General features: G+C 34.9%; 1 protein-coding gene across 3 annotated transcripts in view; it reads right to left on the reverse strand.

Moving 5' to 3' along the window:
* Window positions 1-412: 412 nt before the first annotated feature.
* Window positions 413-21,954, reverse strand: part of LOC118267191 (G-protein coupled receptor dmsr-1) — a 66,544-nt gene continuing 45,002 nt past the window's right edge. For 2 of the 3 annotated variants that reach the window (XM_050703315.1, XM_035581027.2), the window contains exons 4-6: window positions 21,005-21,181; window positions 17,785-17,862; window positions 413-1,047 (exon numbers count right to left, since the gene is read on the reverse strand). In XM_050703315.1, coding sequence (XP_050559272.1) covers window positions 1,001-1,047; window positions 17,785-17,862; window positions 21,005-21,181 — 302 coding nt within the window. In that variant the 3' untranslated portion in view covers window positions 413-1,000. The remainder of the gene's footprint in view (window positions 1,048-17,784; window positions 17,863-21,004; window positions 21,182-21,954) is intronic. The other variant, XR_004782929.2, reaches the window with a different exon arrangement.

Below are 21,954 nucleotides of genomic sequence, written 5' to 3' on the forward strand. Positions count from 1 at the left end.
CTCTACAACCACAGTCGTAGCTGTTGAAACAGCATCCGGAGTACGAAATATAAAGCCAAACTCAATATTATTTAGTTCATTAATAATATCTACGCAATATGGATGCAATGGGCTCTAGTGTTGCAACTCAAGAGTACAAAATTTCACAATATCAATGTCGATCGATCGGAATTGAATTCAAGAGTAAGCACGGTCCGAGTCAGTGATTTTACAAAATGTATCTGATTTTTAATATCTACGTAAGCTGTATATTTTTTCGGTTTCGAACCAGGTCAGTTACAATAATAAATACCTAAGTAACATTGTTCCTGGCAAGATTTATCTATTGTCTGACCTAATTTATACAATGCCACTGTTTTCTTCACTTCACTGATTTCGGAACTTGAATGGTTGAGAACAATAAAACAAACACTTGGAAATTAATAGAAATAATCGGTTTAATATGACAATAATGGTGCGAACAATGAACACGTAGGTTTTACCTTAATATAACTTTGGTACATGTTTTGGTGACTAAGCAGTTAGGTACATTACATTAAGTTCGAGAAGAGCAGATCAGCATACATAAAAAAATATTACATAGGACTTAAAACTAATTATTTATAAAAACTATATTCGACAATTCATTATATAAATTCGTTACTATTCATAAACAACACAATTGTCCACAGAGAAGTTCCATATAAATGCAATTATTCACAAAATTAAACGATTATTTATTTACATTTTTATATTAAATTATACATATCATTGGACCCTAAGTAAATCTACATTATTCCAGGCTAAAATGTATTACAATTAAACATTACTTTTATGAATTATATTTACAGATAATTATTTGAAATAGTTTTTGCGTCGCGGCTCATATGACGCAAAAACTAATATACAAATTTATTTATATATCCTTATGACTAGATTTGGCTTACAGTATTTACAGAACTAGTAACGTGACTACATAATTAGGATCATAATTACAATACATTAAATACACTAATTGCTATCAATATTTACGAATTAGACTGTCGAAGTTATAGAGAGCGATGGTACCTGGAACAGATTAAAAAATACATTGATTATTTTGATACAAGAAACAAAGAAATACGGAAATTTTATTTGTAGCAAAGTGTAGATTTGCAATAGTTGCTTAATTTCCTATATTGTCATGCAAAAAAAAACCGACGTAAAACAACGTGTGCGTTGTGTTTTGTTGTGTGTGTGAGGTTATCGGAGGCTCAATAACTCCACTTCCCAATCTTCCTAATCCCTGATTCCCTAACAACCCTTAAATTCCCAACACCCAAAAGGGCAATACACTTGTAACGCCTCTGATGTTTCGGGTATCCATGGGTGATCCGTATGCTCACTTACCGGCTTATATCATAAAAAATGTATTTCAGCAACTGAAATGCTTTTTAAGATAATTTAAAAGCTGACTTTAAAAATGTTTGTGATTAATGTGGGACCATTTCCAGTCCAACCAGCTAGAAAGATAAAATCCACGCTTGATCATTCAAAACAGTCGCCTTTGGGAAGCCTTTACTCGGTAAAGTTATGTTTCATATATATGAGTATAGTATGAGTATATAAAATTTTACAATATATATTTTAACTTTTTTAGTATTTTTATCGTCATATAGCTATTCAAATTACATTTTAATGTTACCTAATTTATTAAGATGTGGTGTTAAACTTAAATAAATAAACAATTGAACGAGAACCATGTAATAGGTTCACCCCCACATTGTAAGTAGGTGTACATTGTATAGTGGCGTTACGTGCCGTAATGTGCACCTCTGCCTACCGCTTCGGGAATAAAAGGGGTGACGTTGCATACACATAAATAAATAAAAAATAATTAAAACGTTGCTTATTTCAGTAACTGTTCTTCGTAAAAAGCATAAATGAAGCATTAATGCCGCTATACAGTTAAGTAGAAATATTAAATCTCTACTTCCGAAAGTATAATAAAAGGGGTAATGAATTGAATGCTTATTAACGTTATTATGAAAGACTGATTTACTTTATCTCCCTTCACTTTCCGTTTAGAAAAGCATCTAAGTATTTTATGCCGGTTTTTGTAAAGATAATGTATTTCTAATAAAAAGTAAATATAGAAAAGGTTTTACCGACAAATTCTCTGGAGTTGCTAACCCTCCGGGAATTAAAGGAATTTATTTTATAATGTTTTCTTTGTATCTACATAAAATTCTTGTACAAAATTTAATATCTCTAAACTCAGCGAAGAAGGTAACGTATGAGTCAGCGAAGGAACAAATTTAAGAACATTGTTAGCCAGAATATTGTTTTAGAAGTCTAGTTTCGAAACAAGGTTAACTTGTGCAGGTAATATAGCCGTATTTTGTCTAAAATCTAGCTTCCAGGCGCGAGGCTGATGAAGCACTTTTCGTGTTTCGTGGAAATTTTAATATCCATCCTATATGAGTCTTGTCTGAAAACTTAAGTACTCGTATAGCATAGATGCTACTAAGACCTTATTATATATTCTTATTCAAAGGGTAAAATAAATTGATATAATATGCTACTATGTACGTGCTGATAATCAAAGGTCGTAAACCTCGAGTTTATTAACTATCTTCAAACACTAAAACCATGAAAGATACTGACTTTGACTAACCTTTTTTATGTCATGTTGAAAAAAAGGTTTTTAATTTTTTCAAAATCATATATGTTTCTACTAGCTTCTGCCAGCGGCTCCACCCGCGTTCCCGTGGGGTAAAAAGTCCTATCATCTAAGTCAGATAATACTCTGTCTATATACCACATCACTTTCAAATATCTAAACAAAAAACTGTGATCTCCAAATACAAAACCCATACTAGACAAGTACACTGACCTTTTTATGTCATCAAGAAGTTAGAAACATAAGATTATATTAATATAACATTTTCTATATAAAGATACACGAGGCATACGCCTTTTCAACGCCCAAATGATTGCCAATTATATTTATTCCTGTAATTGTAGGTGTTGTTTTACCACAAATCAGAACGAAACCCATACTTTACTGAGTAGGTAGACAAATGGATCCTGTAATTGACTCGATGTATTAATAAACGCACCCACTAATATATGAGGTTTAAAAATATTAATAATAAGCTGATGTAGGTACTTAGGTAGCCATCGTTAAATAGATTTGCTAGTCATAATATTATTTCATATCTTTGTGATGTTAAAATGCAGTGTTTTCCAGTTTTGTATCAATTGTATTCTCTTTAATCATAATTTTATAATATACAGCAAACAATTATACAATGAACTTACGACTGGTGTCGGTTGTAGCTAAAAACTAATCACAGATCTCCAGGCCAACCCTTCAACGCATCACTTACTTATTACATTTCATGACAGTGAGATATTTGGGAATATAATAATACTCCTTATTCTAAGATAACTAATATTGATACATACATAAACACTAAGGCTTAAATGGTACTTTTACCAGAACTACACTACTAAACAAAATCAGTTAATGATAGTATCATTATTTTTAGATGTTTTGAGAAGGCTATTAATGGAAACAATTTATTTTTTAACAACCCTATCGTATTGGTGTTCTATTTTTGTCTTACAAAATCATCTCTTCATATTTTTCCGTAATTTTTCAAGGAAATCAGTAGCATCTCAGTATCAAATCATCATCCGTCTTTGTCAGCGAAATATTATTTTACGAAAATTATATAAATAGAGTGAATTTTTCATCTTAACGCGCCAGTGATCGAGTAGCTTCGGTTGATACTGACACGCAGTCTAAATCAATGTCTCTCTTTCGTAAACAAGAAGCGAAATTAAACAACACACAATCTACCAAAGTTATTTGTATATTTAATTTGTTTAAATATCTTTTACAGACTGCCTCGTGGGTCGAGTGGTCGCGGGTTCGATTCCCGGGTCGGGTAAAGGCTAGGCTTAGGCTTTTTTCGGTCCAGTATATGGCAATAGGCTCACCCCCTATTACATGACACTTGTAACACAAATGGTGAAAAGTGGGTGTACATTGTATAGCGGCATTACGTGTCGTAATGAGCACCTCTGCCTACCCTTTCGGGAATAAAAGGCGTCACGTTATTGTTTTTAAATATCTTTTACAAACAATTCTAATTCTATATTGCTTTCCTTGATGTGGTATAAGTTTTTAAATGGTAACAATTAACCCTGTCGAGCACACAACTTAAGGTCTAATATCTAATGATAAAATGATATATTGAAATAAGTTAAATGCTTAAGAGTAAATAATTAATGCTGTATTTATAATTATGTTAATTGTTTAATTAAAAACGTTCGAAAATAGTGTGGCGACCTATTATTATTAAACTCTTTGGAGTTGCGACTCCTGTCAATTGACTTGATTTAATAAAAGAAAATAAAAAGTGACAGGTGTCAGGGGTCGCACGTAGGCCATCGGAGAGTTGCGTTTGTGTTAGACTTCTACCCACTCAAACGTTCACGTGCGACACCTGTCAACACCTTGTACGCCCACGCGCTCGATCTGTGTTGAACCGCGTCGAGCGCCCCATGCCGTTACCGATTCAAAGTGTATTTTCTAGCAAACTATTGCAGCTATAGCAATGTAAAAAATACCAGTATAAAGCTGAATTATTAAGGAATCAAAATATATACTAATTAAAGTACAGAAATCAATCACAAATGCATAAAAAAAAGTTGAACTTAACAGAACGAGCTAAATATTTGTTTGTTTTTTTGAACAAGTTTTGACTAAACGTTATTTAATTATTTATTTTCGTTGTTTTATTTTGAAAGAATGAATCTTAAGGATTATTTTAATATACAACACTAATACAGTAGGATGATAAATAAATGAATACTTCAATTTTAAACGCAAACACTTCACAAAACTTGACACACAGTTTGTAAACAATTATTTTTTATATTCTTGCTGTCACCTGGCATACTGTTTTACCGACCAATAGATGCGTTATTTAATACAGATCCATCTAGTATAACATTCGTAAAGCTCTTTGAAGCTTGTCATAGATAAAAATTCGTTGGAAGTGAACAAGTAAATGGGCTGCTATAATCGCCCGGGCGTTTAACGCCAAAATTTTTTGGGCGACTATAGTCGCCCGGGCGTTTGAGTGGCTACTTACTCAGATTTAATTAAAGAGTTTTACTCCGATTCAATTTCGTCGCGCTTTTATATATGCTTATCGTTTTCATCTATCCGTTCTCATCTAATATTTCACTCCTTCTGTAAACTATACTTGTGTTGTGCTGAACTCTTGTGACTTCTGTATATAAAAATAAATTATATATTTCTACCGTGAGAGACTTTTAATATCTATCTTCTAATTCTTCAATCTTCACAATCCACAACCTACATTGGTGACTCCGAAAGAACACGATGACTGAGAAAAAAGGTCACGCGACGCAAGATGGCGGCGCGCTTGCAGCAGAAAATTTTCGTGTCGGAGTACGCGAACCTCCTTTCAATCCCGAGAAGCCTGGTCTATGGTTCCACCAGATGGAGGCCCAGTTCGTCCTGGCTAATATCAAGGTGGACGAAACAAAATTCTTCTACATAATCGGGCACCTAGACCCACAATATGCAGACGAAGTAGAAGACATAATCGCCAACCCTCCAGCGACCGAAAAATACACCAAACTTAAAAGTGAGCTCATCAACAGACTTTCGGCGTCGCGGGAGAAGAAGGTGATGCAGCTTCTCATGCACGAGGAGCTAGGCGACAGGAAGCCGTCGCAGTTCTACCGGCACCTCCTCCACCTGGCTGGTCCAGGTGTTCCAGAGGAGTCCCTGAGGACCATCTGGACGAGCCGTCTCCCCGCTGGCACTCAAGCCATTGTGGCGTCGCAGTCGAAGAGAGATCTGGCTGAGCTGGCTGAGTTGGCGGACCGGATTCATGACGTCGTCGGCACACAGGTGGCGTCTACGGCAACCATCACTACAACTGCAACCTCTCCAAGCCCTTCAGGTAACAGCGCGCAATCCGAGATTGCTGCGCTGACAAAACAAGTGGCAAAGGCTCTACTGAGTGGGTGGATAGCCCGTTTCGGCTGCCCATCCGATATCGTAACCGATAGAGGTAGGCAGTTCGAATCAGAGCTCTTTAAATGTTTGTCTGGTATTGCTGGGTTCCGACACCGCAAAACCACAGCCTACCATCCAGCCTGTAACGGATTGGTGGAGAGATTCCACCGTCAACTCAAGGCTGCTATAACCTGCCACGCCAGTGTCAGTTGGGTGGAATCTCTTCCACTAGTCTTACTAGGCGTTCGCAGCGCTTATAAAGAAGACGCACAAGCCTCTGTCGCTGAACTAGTCTACGGTCAACCACTGCGCCTTCCAGGTGAATTTTTTGACCCGCAGACGGATGAGACTGTCGACACAGCAGACTATTTGTCCAGGCTCAGAAGTTTGGTTAGGCAACTGCGACCATCACCAGCTGCCAGGCACAACAAAAACAAGTTTTTTATATTTAAAAATTTACCTACCTCATCACACGTTTTCCTTAGGGACTGCACTGCTGGTGGTTTCAAACCAGCATACTCTGGCCCTCACAAGGTCATCGAGCGAGGGGACAAGGTATACAAGATCGTGGTAAACGGTAAAGAGGTTACCGTATCGATAGACCGCCTTAAGCCGGCCTTCATACTACGGGACCCAGACACACCATACACACCACCTACCACAAACATTCATCAAAACACTCCAAACACGAAAGCGACGCGGTCAGGCCGCCGCGTTAAATTTCCCGACTATTACCGCCCTTTTTTTTTTTTTTTTTTTTTTTGAGGGTGGAAAATCATCCAATGACTTCTCCCGCCTTGGGCGAGGCGAGAGGGAGTGTCAGACTCTTACTGACTAAAAACCACCCCGTTCCTACTCCTGCCCGTCGAGCCGGAGCCCCGGTAAACCCGCTAGGTAGTCCGCAGCTCCGGATTAGGCATCAGCCCTACTGGGCCCCATCTGTGGTGGTCTGATGGCTCTTTGAGGCGCGCGCAGAACGCGACGCGCCGCACGCACGGGTCTGGTTCTGGTCGGGCGGCGAGCTACCCTTGCTCACCGTCCGCAGACCCGCACTTACGGTGGCCGGAGATCGTCGCGCGATCCCCGACGCCCGGAGTGTCTCTCGCGACGGCTGGGGCGTGAGGAGGTTCGTTCTCTCACGCGCCCCGCCTCCTCCTTAGCTAGCATGACTGCTTCGCAGAAGGAGGAGACAGCATCCCAGTCCCCCTCGCTCCGCACCATGGCTTGTATCAGTGCCGGACGCGAGAGGGCGCCGTCGCCGACCACATCCCTGAGGACACGGCGGTGCTCAGCCCACGCAGGGCAGACCGCAAGCGTATGTTCCACCGTGTCCTCCGGGCGGTCTTCGCAGTGATGACACCCGGGCGTTTCCTCCCGCCCAATCAGAAACAGGAACCTACCGAAGCTTCCATGTCCGGTAAGCACCTGCGTCAGGCGGTAGGTGAGGACGCCGTGGCGCCTCTCTAGCCACTCCTCAAAGAGGGGACTTACCGCTGCAATGACAGCGAGCCCAACTATTACCGCCCTTGACGGTCTCTGGAAGGGGGTGATGTGGCGACCTATTATTATTAAACTCTTTGGAGTTGCGACTCCTGTCAATTGACTTGATTTAATAAAAGAAAATAAAAAGTGACAGGTGTCAGGGGTCGCACGTAGGCCATCGGAGAGTTGCGTTTGTGTTAGACTTCTACTTACTCAGATTTAATTAAAGAGTTTTACTCCGATTCAATTTCGTCGCGCTTTTATATATGCTTTCCTAACTATCGTTTTCATCTATCCGTTCTCATCTAATATTTCACTCCTTCTGTAAACTATACTTGTGTTGTGCTGAACTCTTGTGACTTCTGTATATAAAAATAAATTATATATTTCTACCGTGAGAGACTTTTAATATCTATCTTCTAATTCTTCAATCTTCACAATCCACAACCTACAATAGTAACGTTGGCGTCCAATATATAAATATTTACTGAAAGAAATTCCCAGACGATATATTTTTTTTTTCTTTAAAAACGTATTCCATACAATTTATTTTATTAGTGCATCTGCAATTTTGCATTGAGTTTTAAGACTAGAAGTTATGTAACAAAAACATTGCTCGCTTTCTTAATTTACTATTCAAGGTTAGACATATTTACAAGAATATTTTATTTAACTATTTAATTCACAATCACAATTGGGAGCCCTAAACAAGACATTCTTTAGCAAAGTAGGTAAAAGAACCATACTACTACCAATGATAAATAACTAAGTATAAAGTTAAAAAACAGAAAGTTTTCCTAAAGCTAAGTATCGTTATCAGCAAAGCACGTACCTAGTTCTACAACAGACATTAACGACCACAACACAAACAGGATAATTTTAAAATTAATAGCTTTAAATACAAGTTTTAATAACTTTAATGCCATAGAAAGTAATTAATGAGGAGTCAGGTACGAGTAGCATAACTAATATCGTAAATTACCGCCCTTAGTGACTAATCAACAAACGTGTTTAACTAATTTATATGACTTTTGCTTATTTACTTTTGTTAGTAAGTAATTGGCTGTGTAGTAACGACAGAGAACATATTTATCGCCATCTTTATTTTTCCCGCGGGTATTTTAAGGGGGCTTTTCCTTGACCAGAGATGTCCTACGCTACGTTGGATGCGTTTGACTTCCACCAATCATATTCATTGGTACACATAGTTTAGCACTAGTGGAAACGTGTTCTATTAAGATAATTATGTTTTTTTTTTACAGAAATATGCGTGCTATGGAGGTGTAGGTACTATGGATGCGTGCTATGGATATGTGCTATGTATGGTCTCCCTACTATCGATACATCGCATACTCGAGCTGCGCACCTTCCTCATGCACAGCTTTGCTTGTGACAAAGACAGGACAGCGATGGACAATGGATTTTGATAAACCAGAACCATTGAAGCAGCGATCTCCAATCCATCAGAATTTGCCTAGTGCAGAGATTATGATAAATCCTCTTTTGTAGAAGAGGTCCATAGTGGATTGTTACAAGTTGTCTATGACAAAAAAGCTAATTGTAACAAACAGAATTACTCCCATTGGAGTGTAGTACTAGAGATTCAAAATTTATTATTTAAACAAAGAGAAGTAAGTTAATAGGGTACCGAGGGGCGAGCAAACTGTATTACCTAAACTCTTTTGTCTTGTTATTCTTTCTCAACTCGGTCTGTATTTATTCATCATTTTTACGAAGTAATTTGATATCGAATTTTCGCTTAAAATATTTAAGGCTTGTTCCACGTTGCTATCGTGTCGTAATGGGTAAAATCAAATACAATATCGTTTAAGAATTTTGTCAAGGGTTTAGATGTTCATAAATAGCTTTGTAGCGTAATTAAAATGGGTATTCTTTTTGAGGGATGATAATTATTATTCCAGTATATTACCATATTTAACAATTTTTGACAATACGAGTCAAGATGAGTATCCGAACACAATTCTAACTTCCGAGCTATTATTACGATGAATGTTTATAATAAATCGCAACATACAAATAGTGGTTTAAAATAGTTCACTTTTTTTGTGTTTTTAATGTTTTTTTTTTAATGTTTTAATTAATTGTAAGATTTTTTTTTTTATTTTCTATTTTGTGTTTTGTTTTGGTGCATCGTGCCCGGTGCCGAATAAATGATTTTTCTTTCTTTCTTTCTAAAAATACACCAAGTAATAACCTATCCGAGAAAACGAACTTATTATATTTTCAGCTCGCCAGCGGGTCAGACTGGTTAATATATTTCATTAGGATGGGTCCTAATGCAATCAAGGGAAAATGGACTATAACGGGTGTAAAGAAAATAATGTTGAGCCATATATATACACATGATATGGTTGTATATAGGTTTAAAAAAAGTTAATATATTTATGAGGCGACAGGGATTTGTGATCAGCTCACCGGCTTAGATAAGGACCCATTATTATATGTATAGCTCGCATTTTTATACTTATTTATATTATTACTTTAATTAAATAATAAACAAACCATATGCTACTCATGATTGAGTAGCATGGTTTGTTTATTCTTGGTGCGACTTGAAACTTGCCAAGTTACCACGTTAATGATGTCTCACTATAATAAAATACAAAGATAAATAAGAATGCTAAACAAATAACTGAATAATAAATTTTGTACCTAATTGTATATTTATTTTGTTGCTCGTCGTACAAGGCCAAATGAGGATTATGTTAAAGTAATTGAATAATCTCAATTTGTTCCACATAGATTATGGGGAACGTAGGCAGAGATGGAACACCCACCTAATATAACCCACTTAAATAAGAGAAAAGGTTTCATGTCACGTGTCACGTAACACACTATCACGTTGGAAGTCTTAAGTTACTAGTAGATGAAGATGTAATCACTATGTTATTATACAGACTGATTTCATTTTGTTATCTAACTATCTGTACTTCTATACTTAATATATAAAGTTGAAGAATTTGTTTGGACGCGCTAATATCCGGAAACACTGGTCCGATTTGAATAATTATTTTGGTGTTAAATAGCCCATTGAAAAAGGTTCACATCACGCTACGCTCAATGGGAACTGAGCAGAGCGGAGAGTATATAATAATATAAAATGTAATTGCTGTTCGTTAGTATCACTAAAACTCGAAATTTTTTGAGGAAGTCTGGAGAAGGTTAAAAAAGGTGAGAAAAAAATGTTTAAGGCAGTACAAAGTTTAGCGGATTAGCTAATAATAAATATATGTATGCCCTTTTCTGTCCCCAAGTGAGAGCATTACAGGATTTCTTTTAAGTCGAATATATTAGGCGGAGGTAGAGTGGGTTCTTTTTGCCCATTTTTTAATACGTAACTCACAAATATAACGAAGGGTATGATTTTGAATTTCGACTAATTAATCTAATATAGTACAAAATAATAAGAAGGGCTATTTGCTAACATCAGTCCTGTTCTCAAAGATTTGTTTCTTAATATTGTTCTGCGCCATAAGATGGTCTGTTAAGTACCTAAATTAATAAAGGGAAAGAAGAACTACCAGTTTCAATGCTTCATCCATTTAAACAGAACATTTCGAACACAAAAATACACAAGCGAATAAGATCGTACGAATCGATTTTCCATACTTCTCAAAGTCGATAACTAATAACAAAAAGATCAAACGAGGCAACTTCTACGTCGAACAAATACAGAGACAAAATTATTGGGAAATTCAAACTTGTTAACAATGTGAAACTGTTGCTTTAACAATTCAAAAAACTATTTGAAACAAGGAAACTGGCCTGGGGATATTGTTTTACGTACTTTGTTTCGGGTCAGTGTAACTAGTGAAGTTAAATACGCTACGGAATTATGTTTAGTCTTATATATGTATATGTTTGTATGTATATTTGTCTTATATATGTATATTTGGATTATCGAATCGGATTATTGTTTGGCGGTTGAGGGTTTAAGCACGATGTCATGAGTTAATCTCGAAATGAACGTGTTTTACTCGTAGAAGTGTATAAAAATCCCCTTCGCACTTTAACGTATATAAGTTTGTATGTATTTACTATGTATAAATCAAATATTAATATTTAATACAGCGATCTTTTTAATATAACAACATTTATATAACTCAATTATTTAGGTTTAATAATAGGAAGTAATTATAATTTCAAATAGTTTGTATTATATGCCCGCATGTTTAGGACAAAACAGTCGATAATGTGTGGCGGCAGTTTACAAAAGCATTCCCGATTTAATCAGACTAGTGGTCGCCTAGTGGTCGAAATTCAACCATATACGATTTAATTTACAATACCACTTAACATACGTTCAAGGATAATTTTTATTTAACTCAAACTCAAACAAACTCTTTTATAAAACTCTATTCATATGAGACGTGAGAATATCATCGCAATGTCTATCGATTTTGACGTTTTGTCAAATACGATCAGATACTATGCATGTGTGTGTAATGTTTTATTTATTGATTTAATGTACTTTATAAGCATTATTTTTGAAAAATATTAGCGTAATGCACTTCTCCTACACATAAACTATAAGTATACCAAATTTTATGCTCCTACGTCCGCGCAATTTTCGTAAAAAGCGGTCCAAAGTTTTTGCATCACGTATTAATATATAGATTCTGTTGTCAATGATTATGTCCACATTAATTGCCACATTATTTCATCATTTTACTATTAAATTGCTTGACAATTTAAGCTGCTTTCGTACTAGATGCAAATTCAAAAAGTATTAATAAAAGCGATATGTTTACGTAACGTTATTATTATTATACAAGACTTCATTTAGACATATTTCCGTGAATACTACTTAGTCAAGCTCGAAAACTATTCCATGATAGAAGATAGATTATTTTCACATACTTATTTATGTGTCTTTGATTCTTGTCTCAAGTTTAGCTGAGCGCGACCGTTATTTATAGTAGAAATTTTCTCGAATCTGTACAGCCGAGAGTGAAATATATTGCGTGATAGTGGGCGAAGGGTTAGCCTAATACCCACTAAATAAGATTCCGCCTCAGTAGGCCGAATATTTTGTAGCAGATGTAAATATATCAGGAGACTTCGCACTCCGTTCTAAAGAAGCTAATATCGTGACATTTTCTCACTAACTCCAAAGCCTGTCGCCCAAATATGCTCATATTTAATGCGGCCTGAGTAGACGAGGAATTTTGATAAGTCCGATTGTACATAAGTGTATTATACTACTCTTACAATCGAAAATAATAACTAAACTTAATCCAGAAGTGTTTGACAGAAATTCTATAAGTAGCGCTGCGTTTCGTCGCGCCGTCGCAACGGTGTAATGGGGAATCGGCGTCATAAAAATAGATAGAAAACAACGCAGCTACGACGCATCGCAGCGCTACGGACAAATAGTGCCTCACTTTAAAAATAATGTCAAATATCGATCGTAATCCAAAGATTTTTGTAAGATCTCTTTAAGATCGGCCATTAATTTCAGTCGCTAGTCCCCTTCGTGAGTTATTCGATACAGTTTAGGAGATATTGACAAAATAAAATGTCACTTAAGTCAAGGTCAAAGTCTCCCGTCTGTTCAGACCTTACGACGCAATTTGCTATGCGAATATAAGCTCAATATGTATGCTGGAAGATTATACCAAAGTTCTATATTCCTTGTGAAATAAGATTTAAATTACGTCAAAATGAAATACATACGTTAACTGAACTTTATACTACGAATATATTGACTTGACTTGAGAGTGAGGAAATAAATGGAATAATAAAAGGATAATACAAGTTATTTGATATCTATCTACTAGTTTTGAGTCACAGAGGGACTCTTCATCATGCATTAATAATATGTGAGTAAACCGTGATTTTTGTTATTTTAGTATGTCTCACGATATTTATTATCAAAATAGTGACCCATTTTACTATTAGCATAGTAAGTTGATACAATATTGAGAAAACGCCATATGTTTAAATGATGACATGCTACCAGGAATTCAGCATTATCGAATGGCAATTTCTATATGAGAAGGTACTTGTTTTCAGTAGCATAGACAGTAAGCATGCGAGCGCTATTCGATTTTACAAAGGAAAGTTGAATAGACATCGTTCCAATAGAGGAATGCTTTTTGTTGAGCACAACTAAATAAAGTGAGCTATGAAAAATATGACAAACCCGTGTATTGTTAAACATTTTAGATTTTAAACTACTTTGACTTTGAATTTGGCTGACCCTTTGTTCAGTACAATACAATATTTCAATAATATTAGTCCACTACTTGCACATTAAACTTTGACTTTAAATAACACATTGTGTTAAAAAAGTGTGCTCAGGTAAAGATAACATGGAAATAAATATGATTTCATGAAAGCATACTGCTTTTACCAAAACACATCAACCATAGGTCACCGTCTAATGTATCACTAGGGACCTGGTCCATTTGCTATAATATCCAAACTTGGCAGGCAGATTGGAGATGTGTTTTAAAAGAACAGATTTATCAGAGAGCATTACTACCTGCAGCCGAGCGCAACGTAAAATTTGTAATCTCATGTCTGATTAAAGTGATCGAGACACAATATTTAATAAATGATCAGCCATTACTCAATCAATTTGAATATTTGAAAATAATTTGACCATACGGAAAATACCCATTTACAAGACCAATCAACCTTTATAGTTACTCGGAAAGAATACTTAATAATGTCGCCAAAATTTCTCATAAGAAGCTTGACCCACGTAAATTGTTAAAGCAAATACCTTAAAGTCTTCCATACGGAGTTAGGTTTCATTAAAGTAAATTGGTTTTAGCAAGATTGGAATCTCAAAATTGTGGAAGAAACTATAAATAAGTACTTGTTTTCGAGCTAAGTGGATTAGGTATTGTCGTTTATCTAGATAGATAGACGTAGTTGTGAGCCCATATATTGCTATTTGTCTAATGTAATGTCTATGATAAAAAACTACAGCCTACTAGTTTCGCGAAGAATGTAGACATTTTATGATTGTATTATAAATTGATACGTTTTATCCACTCTATATGAAGAGGAATCATTTTATGGTTAATGCCACTCTATATTATATTACGACAGATATTATGACTGTTAGAAAACAACCTTAGTTTTAATCGGAACTTAGCATTAAGTAAAAACAAATATGTTAAAACACCTATTTAATACTAAGAATATAATGTGTAAAGGAAAATCCTGCAGACCGTATGATTGATCGTATCGGTAGAGGTGAGAAAATGGATTGATAGTAAGTACATTACCGCTATTGTTACTCGGGTTAAAAGCATTCATACAGAGCTAGTGTTTTAGGTGCAATTGATTTGTTTTACTAGAAGACGAATTACGAATTGTATGCATGATTGTCTTACACATCAACAGCCTATGCACGTAGAAGGTTTAAACATTAATCACCAAGCGTGCGTCATCGTATAATTAACAATAATAAATAATTTATGTCTTTTAAACAAGACATTACTAGTAGAAATAACTAAAGAATTTCACCATGTCAACTAATAAAACAATCGTAATGTGTGGTTATCGAACCCAGCCACTTCGAAACAACCAGCCACTACGTCTAATTTACTCTTACCCAAACCATAATGTGTTTATTTTCGTGTAGAAATGAACTTACCCTTGATATGTCAATCAATTTGTTTCTTTTACCATATTACATTAATATTATGTATTTATTTAGCTGTTGTTATTTTATTTAGCTGCGTGTTATTAGTGGAAATCTAATTCTAAATCAGATTCATACATTACTTTGTGTTTCAAGTAATAATTTGGTAACAATAAAACTGTGATTGGTATTAGCAGCATTAGCTTGAAAAGTACGAAAAGTTTTTTATTCAAGAGAGAGACAAAGGACTATTTCTTTTTATTGTTTAGAAACGTGCTCAAAATGTGACAAAATGATTATTATTTTTAAGCCAACAATCAATTTTAAATGCTCTGTCTTTTTTTAAATATTTAGTTTGTGTTACTGGCGTCTGTTTTTACCCGACTGCGCCAGAAGGAGGGTTATGTTTTTCGAGTGTATGTATGTATGTATGTATGTATGTATGTATGTATGTATGTATGTATGTATAATTGTTTGGCACGCTCTACAGCCTAAACGACTTGACGGATTTTGGCTTGAGAGGTGTCGTTGGATTCGTATTTACTGTGAGAGTGACACTGGATATATCAAAATAGTAAAAAAAACAAAATGGCGGATTTTTGGCGCCAAATTTGAATATTGCTTACTCTCTAGCCGGAACGATTCGATGTATGTCAGCTTGATGGGGGTCGTTAGATTCGTATTTACTGTGAGATTGACACTGGATATATCAAAATAATAAAAAAACAAAATGACGGATTATTGGCGCCAAATTCAAATATTGTTCACTCTCTAGCCTAAACGACTCGATGGATTTCAGCTTGATATGGGTCGTTTGATTCGTATTTACTGTGAGAATGATACTAGATACCTATAATTATCAAAACATAAAAATAATAAAACTAAAAGAAAGTAAAATAAAATAATGTAATTTAAAAAACTAAAAAACCCGACTGCGTTTCTTCATTATATGAAAATGAAAAAACCCTAAAACAAGAAAGTCATCGTAAAATTAAAGCAGTCGGGACCCATTCTAGAAAGCAAGCCGTGTGTGCCCTCACTAAGTCTTCATATTTAGAATGGGTCCCGACTGCTTTAATTTTACGATGACTTTCTTGTTTTAGGGTTTTTTCATTTTCATATAATGAAGAAACGCAGTCGGGTTTTTTTAGTTTTTTAAATTACATTATTTATTTAACCTTTTAAGCACCCTGTTAAATATCATTTTATTGTAACTTTCGTGAGACATACGGTATCGGCTTACTCACACAGCAGCGCGACAATCGCCGCGTCGTGTGTCGCGGAAAGCTGCTCATGAAGATGAGCCTCTAGCATGGCTTGAAACTAGTCGAGTCCTCGTCAAAACATTACGTGAGTAAGCCGATAACATAATAATTAATCTGTTAAATATCAATTACCGTACCCCCAGCACGCGGTAAATTGAAAAAAGAAGCAATCGTGTAATTGTGTAAATGCATATTCTCTGTCGCAGCAATACGACACAAGCGGTAAGAGGCACATGGAAATATATGTCACATATATGCGACACAGGGTTAAGAACATGTCGCGTAACACAGCTTGCGTCACGCAGCGTGACATGTTATAGAAACAATAATTACGAAACTATCGACTATGTCAAGCGTGGCTAAACATGTCGATCCAAACGTGTAAAGTGTCAAATTTTACACACTACCTACACATGTGCCTCGCTACAATGGCAATTTTAAACACCATTTTGGCATGCCACTAATTGTTAAAAAACATTTACGTGCGTTACAAATCGTTCACTTAGACAAGTCTTTAGACGTAGGTATTTTTGGTTAGGTTTACGTATTTTAACGCATTAAAACGTGAGAACATTGTGCTGTCAGTTGAGACAAATATTATATGTGTAGTTCGTGTATTCTAAACTATATAAATCATATATGAATTATTGTATATATGTAGTTTAGTTGTATACCAACTGCATTTTTCAGACAACCGAATTCAACAATACAAGACTTCAAATAACCCTGTTTCTATTTTCAATATTAAACTACATGCAAATCAAAACTGATGCATCAATCTCTGTTACCCAGCCTAACCATTGACATAAAACTAGCTCCAGAGAGAATACGCTGTAGCAACAGTACAAAGCACTACCATGATTGATGTTTACGCTAAATATGGACTGATGGTATACACGTCAGTCACAGTTCCTTCCACATGTCTATATTTTATAAACACTGGGATCGTAGGATTCGATTATACAGCGTCGATGTACTGACGTCTGAGTTTCTAAGGTCGGAATTCAATCAACAGCTGTTGCTTAGAGCTAGTTCGCTAATTAGGAAACGATATGAGGTTTCAATCTTATGTACATGTTTATGAATGGCTTGTTTTCTCGTCTATTTATGGTCTGCCGTACCAGTATCCATATATTTACTCTTTCTAGGATATTCGGAGCCGAAGCGACTAGATAGTTACTCTAAAGGGCATGGGGTGTGTCATGACAATCCCTTATGATATTTTCGTGTTTAACATTTTATTTAAAATCGTTGAACTTTTACTATTAAATAAAATATTATAGCAAATAACTACTCGCGGTCACAGTAATATAATAATGTACGTGATGACATATATAAAATAAAACATAAGACTTGCACAAAAATACTTATTAAGAAGTTAGTAAGCTTACCTGTATCGTTATTTATATAATACTCTCTTCTACCACCCTGATGAGGGCGGGAATTTGGCGCTATAGTGGCCCGGTGACCTGAGAACAAGCAACCATGGCATTAGTAATTAAAAAAAAATATCTTTACTCATATATTCATAAAGACGAAATTTGGAAATCGATGTTTGAGTAATGCAGAAATAAAAGTTATTTTGAAGCTGCAAAATCGATCAATTTGTCAATCATATTGGCCATTGATTACTGTTTGTTATGACGACAGCGACATCTAGTGCTAGAGGTAGATTTCGGGACTAATTATACATTTCATTGTCTTTAGAACAATATGGGTCACATCTGGAGCAAGATTTTAGGTGTTGATTGGAGATCGTATTAAGTAGTGTTTGACGAATTTGCATTTATCAATTAATTTAGTAGAAATGGATTGACAGAAGTTGATTAAGGCTACTTAAGCAATAAATCTTGACACTAAACTAAATTATTTTCAAGCGTATTTTCTTTGGAAAGAAAACCTTGTCCATTATATGGGGATATTTTATAAGTTATTTTTTCATCGCCCCAATCTGGGATTTTCCACTGTGTCGTGGGTGTTTACAAACGTATATATGACGCCCAGACCCGAAACAACAATTTGTGGACACAAAGAAATGCTCCGTACGGAATCGCACAGTCTACGCGTTGTGCGGCAGCCAGTAGCCTAACCATCACGTCAGTTATGTCCAAATATCCAATTCATCCTAATTTCATAAACAATTTAATCTATTCGGATGGAAACAAGTCGACAATAATTTATATCTAACTAACAGTTACTCAGCAAAACAAAATTAATCGGAAAATCCTCAGAACATTTTCCATAACTCCGTTCTCATTGATCACATATTTGCAAAATAAAGCAGCATTTACTATACACACAATCAAAGCGCGCAGCTCAAAATAAATAAGAGGATACTAAGCCAGGATTATCTTTGTTTTATAAAACATTGCTATCTAAAGATCGAAGGTTGCCGTTTATTCTGAGAATTTATTTACGAATTTGAACTGTATTGCCTTCGTTTTATGAGCGTGTGTCCTTGTATCTGAGAGTAGGAATGATTTAATATTTCAATTATATTTTACTTCAGTTAATTTTTTTATTTATTGTTGTTATCTTTTATTTGTAAAAGAAACTTTAAATATACACTCATAGAATTGATATTTAAAAAAAAAGATTATGTTTAACTGCTTTGTCTCATAATACCTAATGTGTCAAATATGTAATTTGAATTTGATATGAAAATTGCAACGAGGCATTTCATTGAATCGAATTAATTCTGTTGTAACTTAATTCATTTTGTTTATTTGTACTTAATAATGGAAATTAATTGAAAATTTATCTATTGTAGTTTCTATTTTCACGCGTTATAATTATAATATTTATAGGTAAAAATATGTTTTTCAACGAAAATGTTTAATATGGAGCTCAATTCCAAACAACGTTCATTGACATTCAGTATTTTGACTTGTCAGTGAAACTGATGTCTTCAATTGTTTAGACACAAGTTTTGATAAGTAAATAATAATAGACATTCAAACCTTTGAAGAAAAACATTAATTTAGAAGCTATCAAGATTTTGATATGAATAAGTTTTTAACCTTAGAAATATAATTTCAGACGCACTCAATGTAAACTTTTAGGAAAATTTCAACATACTTTATTTTTTAGTTTTAATAAAACCTTGATCAAAGAAAAACTATAAAAACTAAAATCTTAAACAAAAATGAACTAGACAGCTACATTGAAAAGTATCTGTTTATAGTAGGTAGGTACTATATCTACATTACAATCTTCGGTTATTTTTTTTTATTCATAGTTCATTGATTCTATGAAATTTCCATTTGAAGCTACACTGAAAGACAAACAATTCAATTTGCTGTTTCTAAAGTGCCTAATTAAGGATTAATTAAAAGAAATGCTTTGACTTTGATTCAAAATAAAACACATATACTTATAAATAAGACGCAAATATAAAATATCTAATGTCATACATTTATTATGATTAAAATAATTCACTTAACTGCCTACAGAATCTAGACTATACCTATATGCGTAGGTATATACATAAATCTAGTAGAAGTAGGTACACGTACCCAAACTATTAAAACGTTCTAGATAACAAATAATTACCAAATATCTATTTAGTTAACTGTTCATGCGAAACTGGACCTAAGATAGGGCTGCGAATATATTGTTTTCCAAAGCAAGCCATTAAAGTTTGGGTAAGATAACATCTTATGACTTTAGAGACGTGATTCCTGTGAAATGATTAAAGTTTGTTCTAGAGATATGTACTTGACATATTTGCTTGCCCTAGCCACGGGCGACGGACAAATGTGTTTAAGAAGTGTCAACTGAAATCTTAAGTAAACCTCTTGACCGACAAAACATTTATGAGATTGCTTAATTTTTGCTCCTTCAAACGTTTACTGGATCCTCTTACTATGTCTACAGACGTTACTGGAAACCTTAGTTTATTGATTTATTATGATTAACAATGATATATTTTGGTGTTAGTGACACATAAATGCTCTTTCACAAAAAATAAATAAGTGTATAAAGCATTAAAACATAACGTCACATCGTGCAACATGTAAGTAAAAGTATTAAGTACAATATAACCAACATTGACAAAATTTTAATGAAGCCTATTAAAATAAGCAGAACACCAAAAGAATATGAAGTTCACAAACGACTCAAAGCAACTAATGACATCATTAGAGATAAGAATAACAAAATACATAACATTTCCACGTAATTTTGTCAACACACAGTATCTTTTCTGTGTTAGTAGGACCAAAGGTGGTATTCACAAATATTGAACAGAGATAACACACTATGGGTTTCATTTACTTGAATATACATCAACAGCGCGTGGGAGATGCTGGACCAAGAGCCTTTTCTACGAAAGAGTTTATCATATACTCCTCGCTTAACAGGCGATTTGGAAATCATATTTTAAAAGATCAGGTTTATCAAAGATCGCTGATGCTTGGTCTCTAGTATCTGTTATGTACGTCACTAAGTCGTCTTAACTCTGCCTTAGTTGAGACCCGCAGGAGGTTAATCACAAATATGTAGGTACCTATTCTACTCTGCCGTCGACAACATATACCTATATGCAGTATTAGTACACCAAAAGCGGTATATACAAACATTTAACACAGAAAACAAACTATAGGTTCTAACATTGAGATACCTGCGTGGTCGGTTCTAACTTATTGGATAGCTTGGCTGGTTCTTCAGTGGCAGACAGCATCCTTCGTGCCAGTCTGGCGAATGTGCACCGAAACTGCCGACTCATGCTGCAGTATAGCACGAAGTTCACTGATGATGTGAACAGTGCTAACACGTCCATTAAATCACCTGTAACAAAACAATATTATTAGTTTCGTAAAATATCTATAAAAAAGTAAATCAGGAGTAAAATTGAACGTTATTTGATTTTAATCGTTTGCCTATTTTGAGTGTTTAAGAAATCTGGGCTTCGAAATTAGTAGACTAGATTATATGCCATAATAATCTGGATAATCTTGAGCTGTAGTACCGTATCTTAGTATTGTACCTTATATACTAACTCCTAATAAAATCCATGTTTTTTATTTTCTTTTGCAGTCTTCTTTTGATCTAGTTATTTATCAACAAATAAATACACTACAACTCATTTTTCATGTGGTTTTCATCAGGCCTTTTCACACACATTCATATTTCAAAGTAACAGTTTTCAAATTAAATTATCTTTTGACGTCACGCATTCGTAACAAAGATAGAGATCGTGACATATGCTAGTTGATAATGGTTATCTCGTTAGAAATATTGTAATTGGAAGTAGATATTCCTGAGGGCAACGCAGTTAAGTAATTAAAAACGAATGCAATACATTTAAGCCATGCGTCTAAAGCGTTTTTTCTTGCGTGTGTACATTCAGAGGCTATAATAATCTAGTGGTTAAATTAAACTTAATTTTAAGGTTTAGTCAAAATACTTAAATTAATATCCCACCCTCAGGGGGTTAGGAAAAGCTGTATACACTATACATATAATGTCACATCCGCGGTTTACAAGATAAGATTAAAAAGGTGCGCATATAGAAGGGTGTCAATGGAGTCGAATGTAAAGTTCAAATAAAGTATCAGTAA

Source organism: Spodoptera frugiperda, chromosome 23, assembly GCF_023101765.2.
Source record: "Spodoptera frugiperda isolate SF20-4 chromosome 23, AGI-APGP_CSIRO_Sfru_2.0, whole genome shotgun sequence".
Taxonomy (NCBI): domain Eukaryota; kingdom Metazoa; phylum Arthropoda; class Insecta; order Lepidoptera; family Noctuidae; genus Spodoptera; species Spodoptera frugiperda.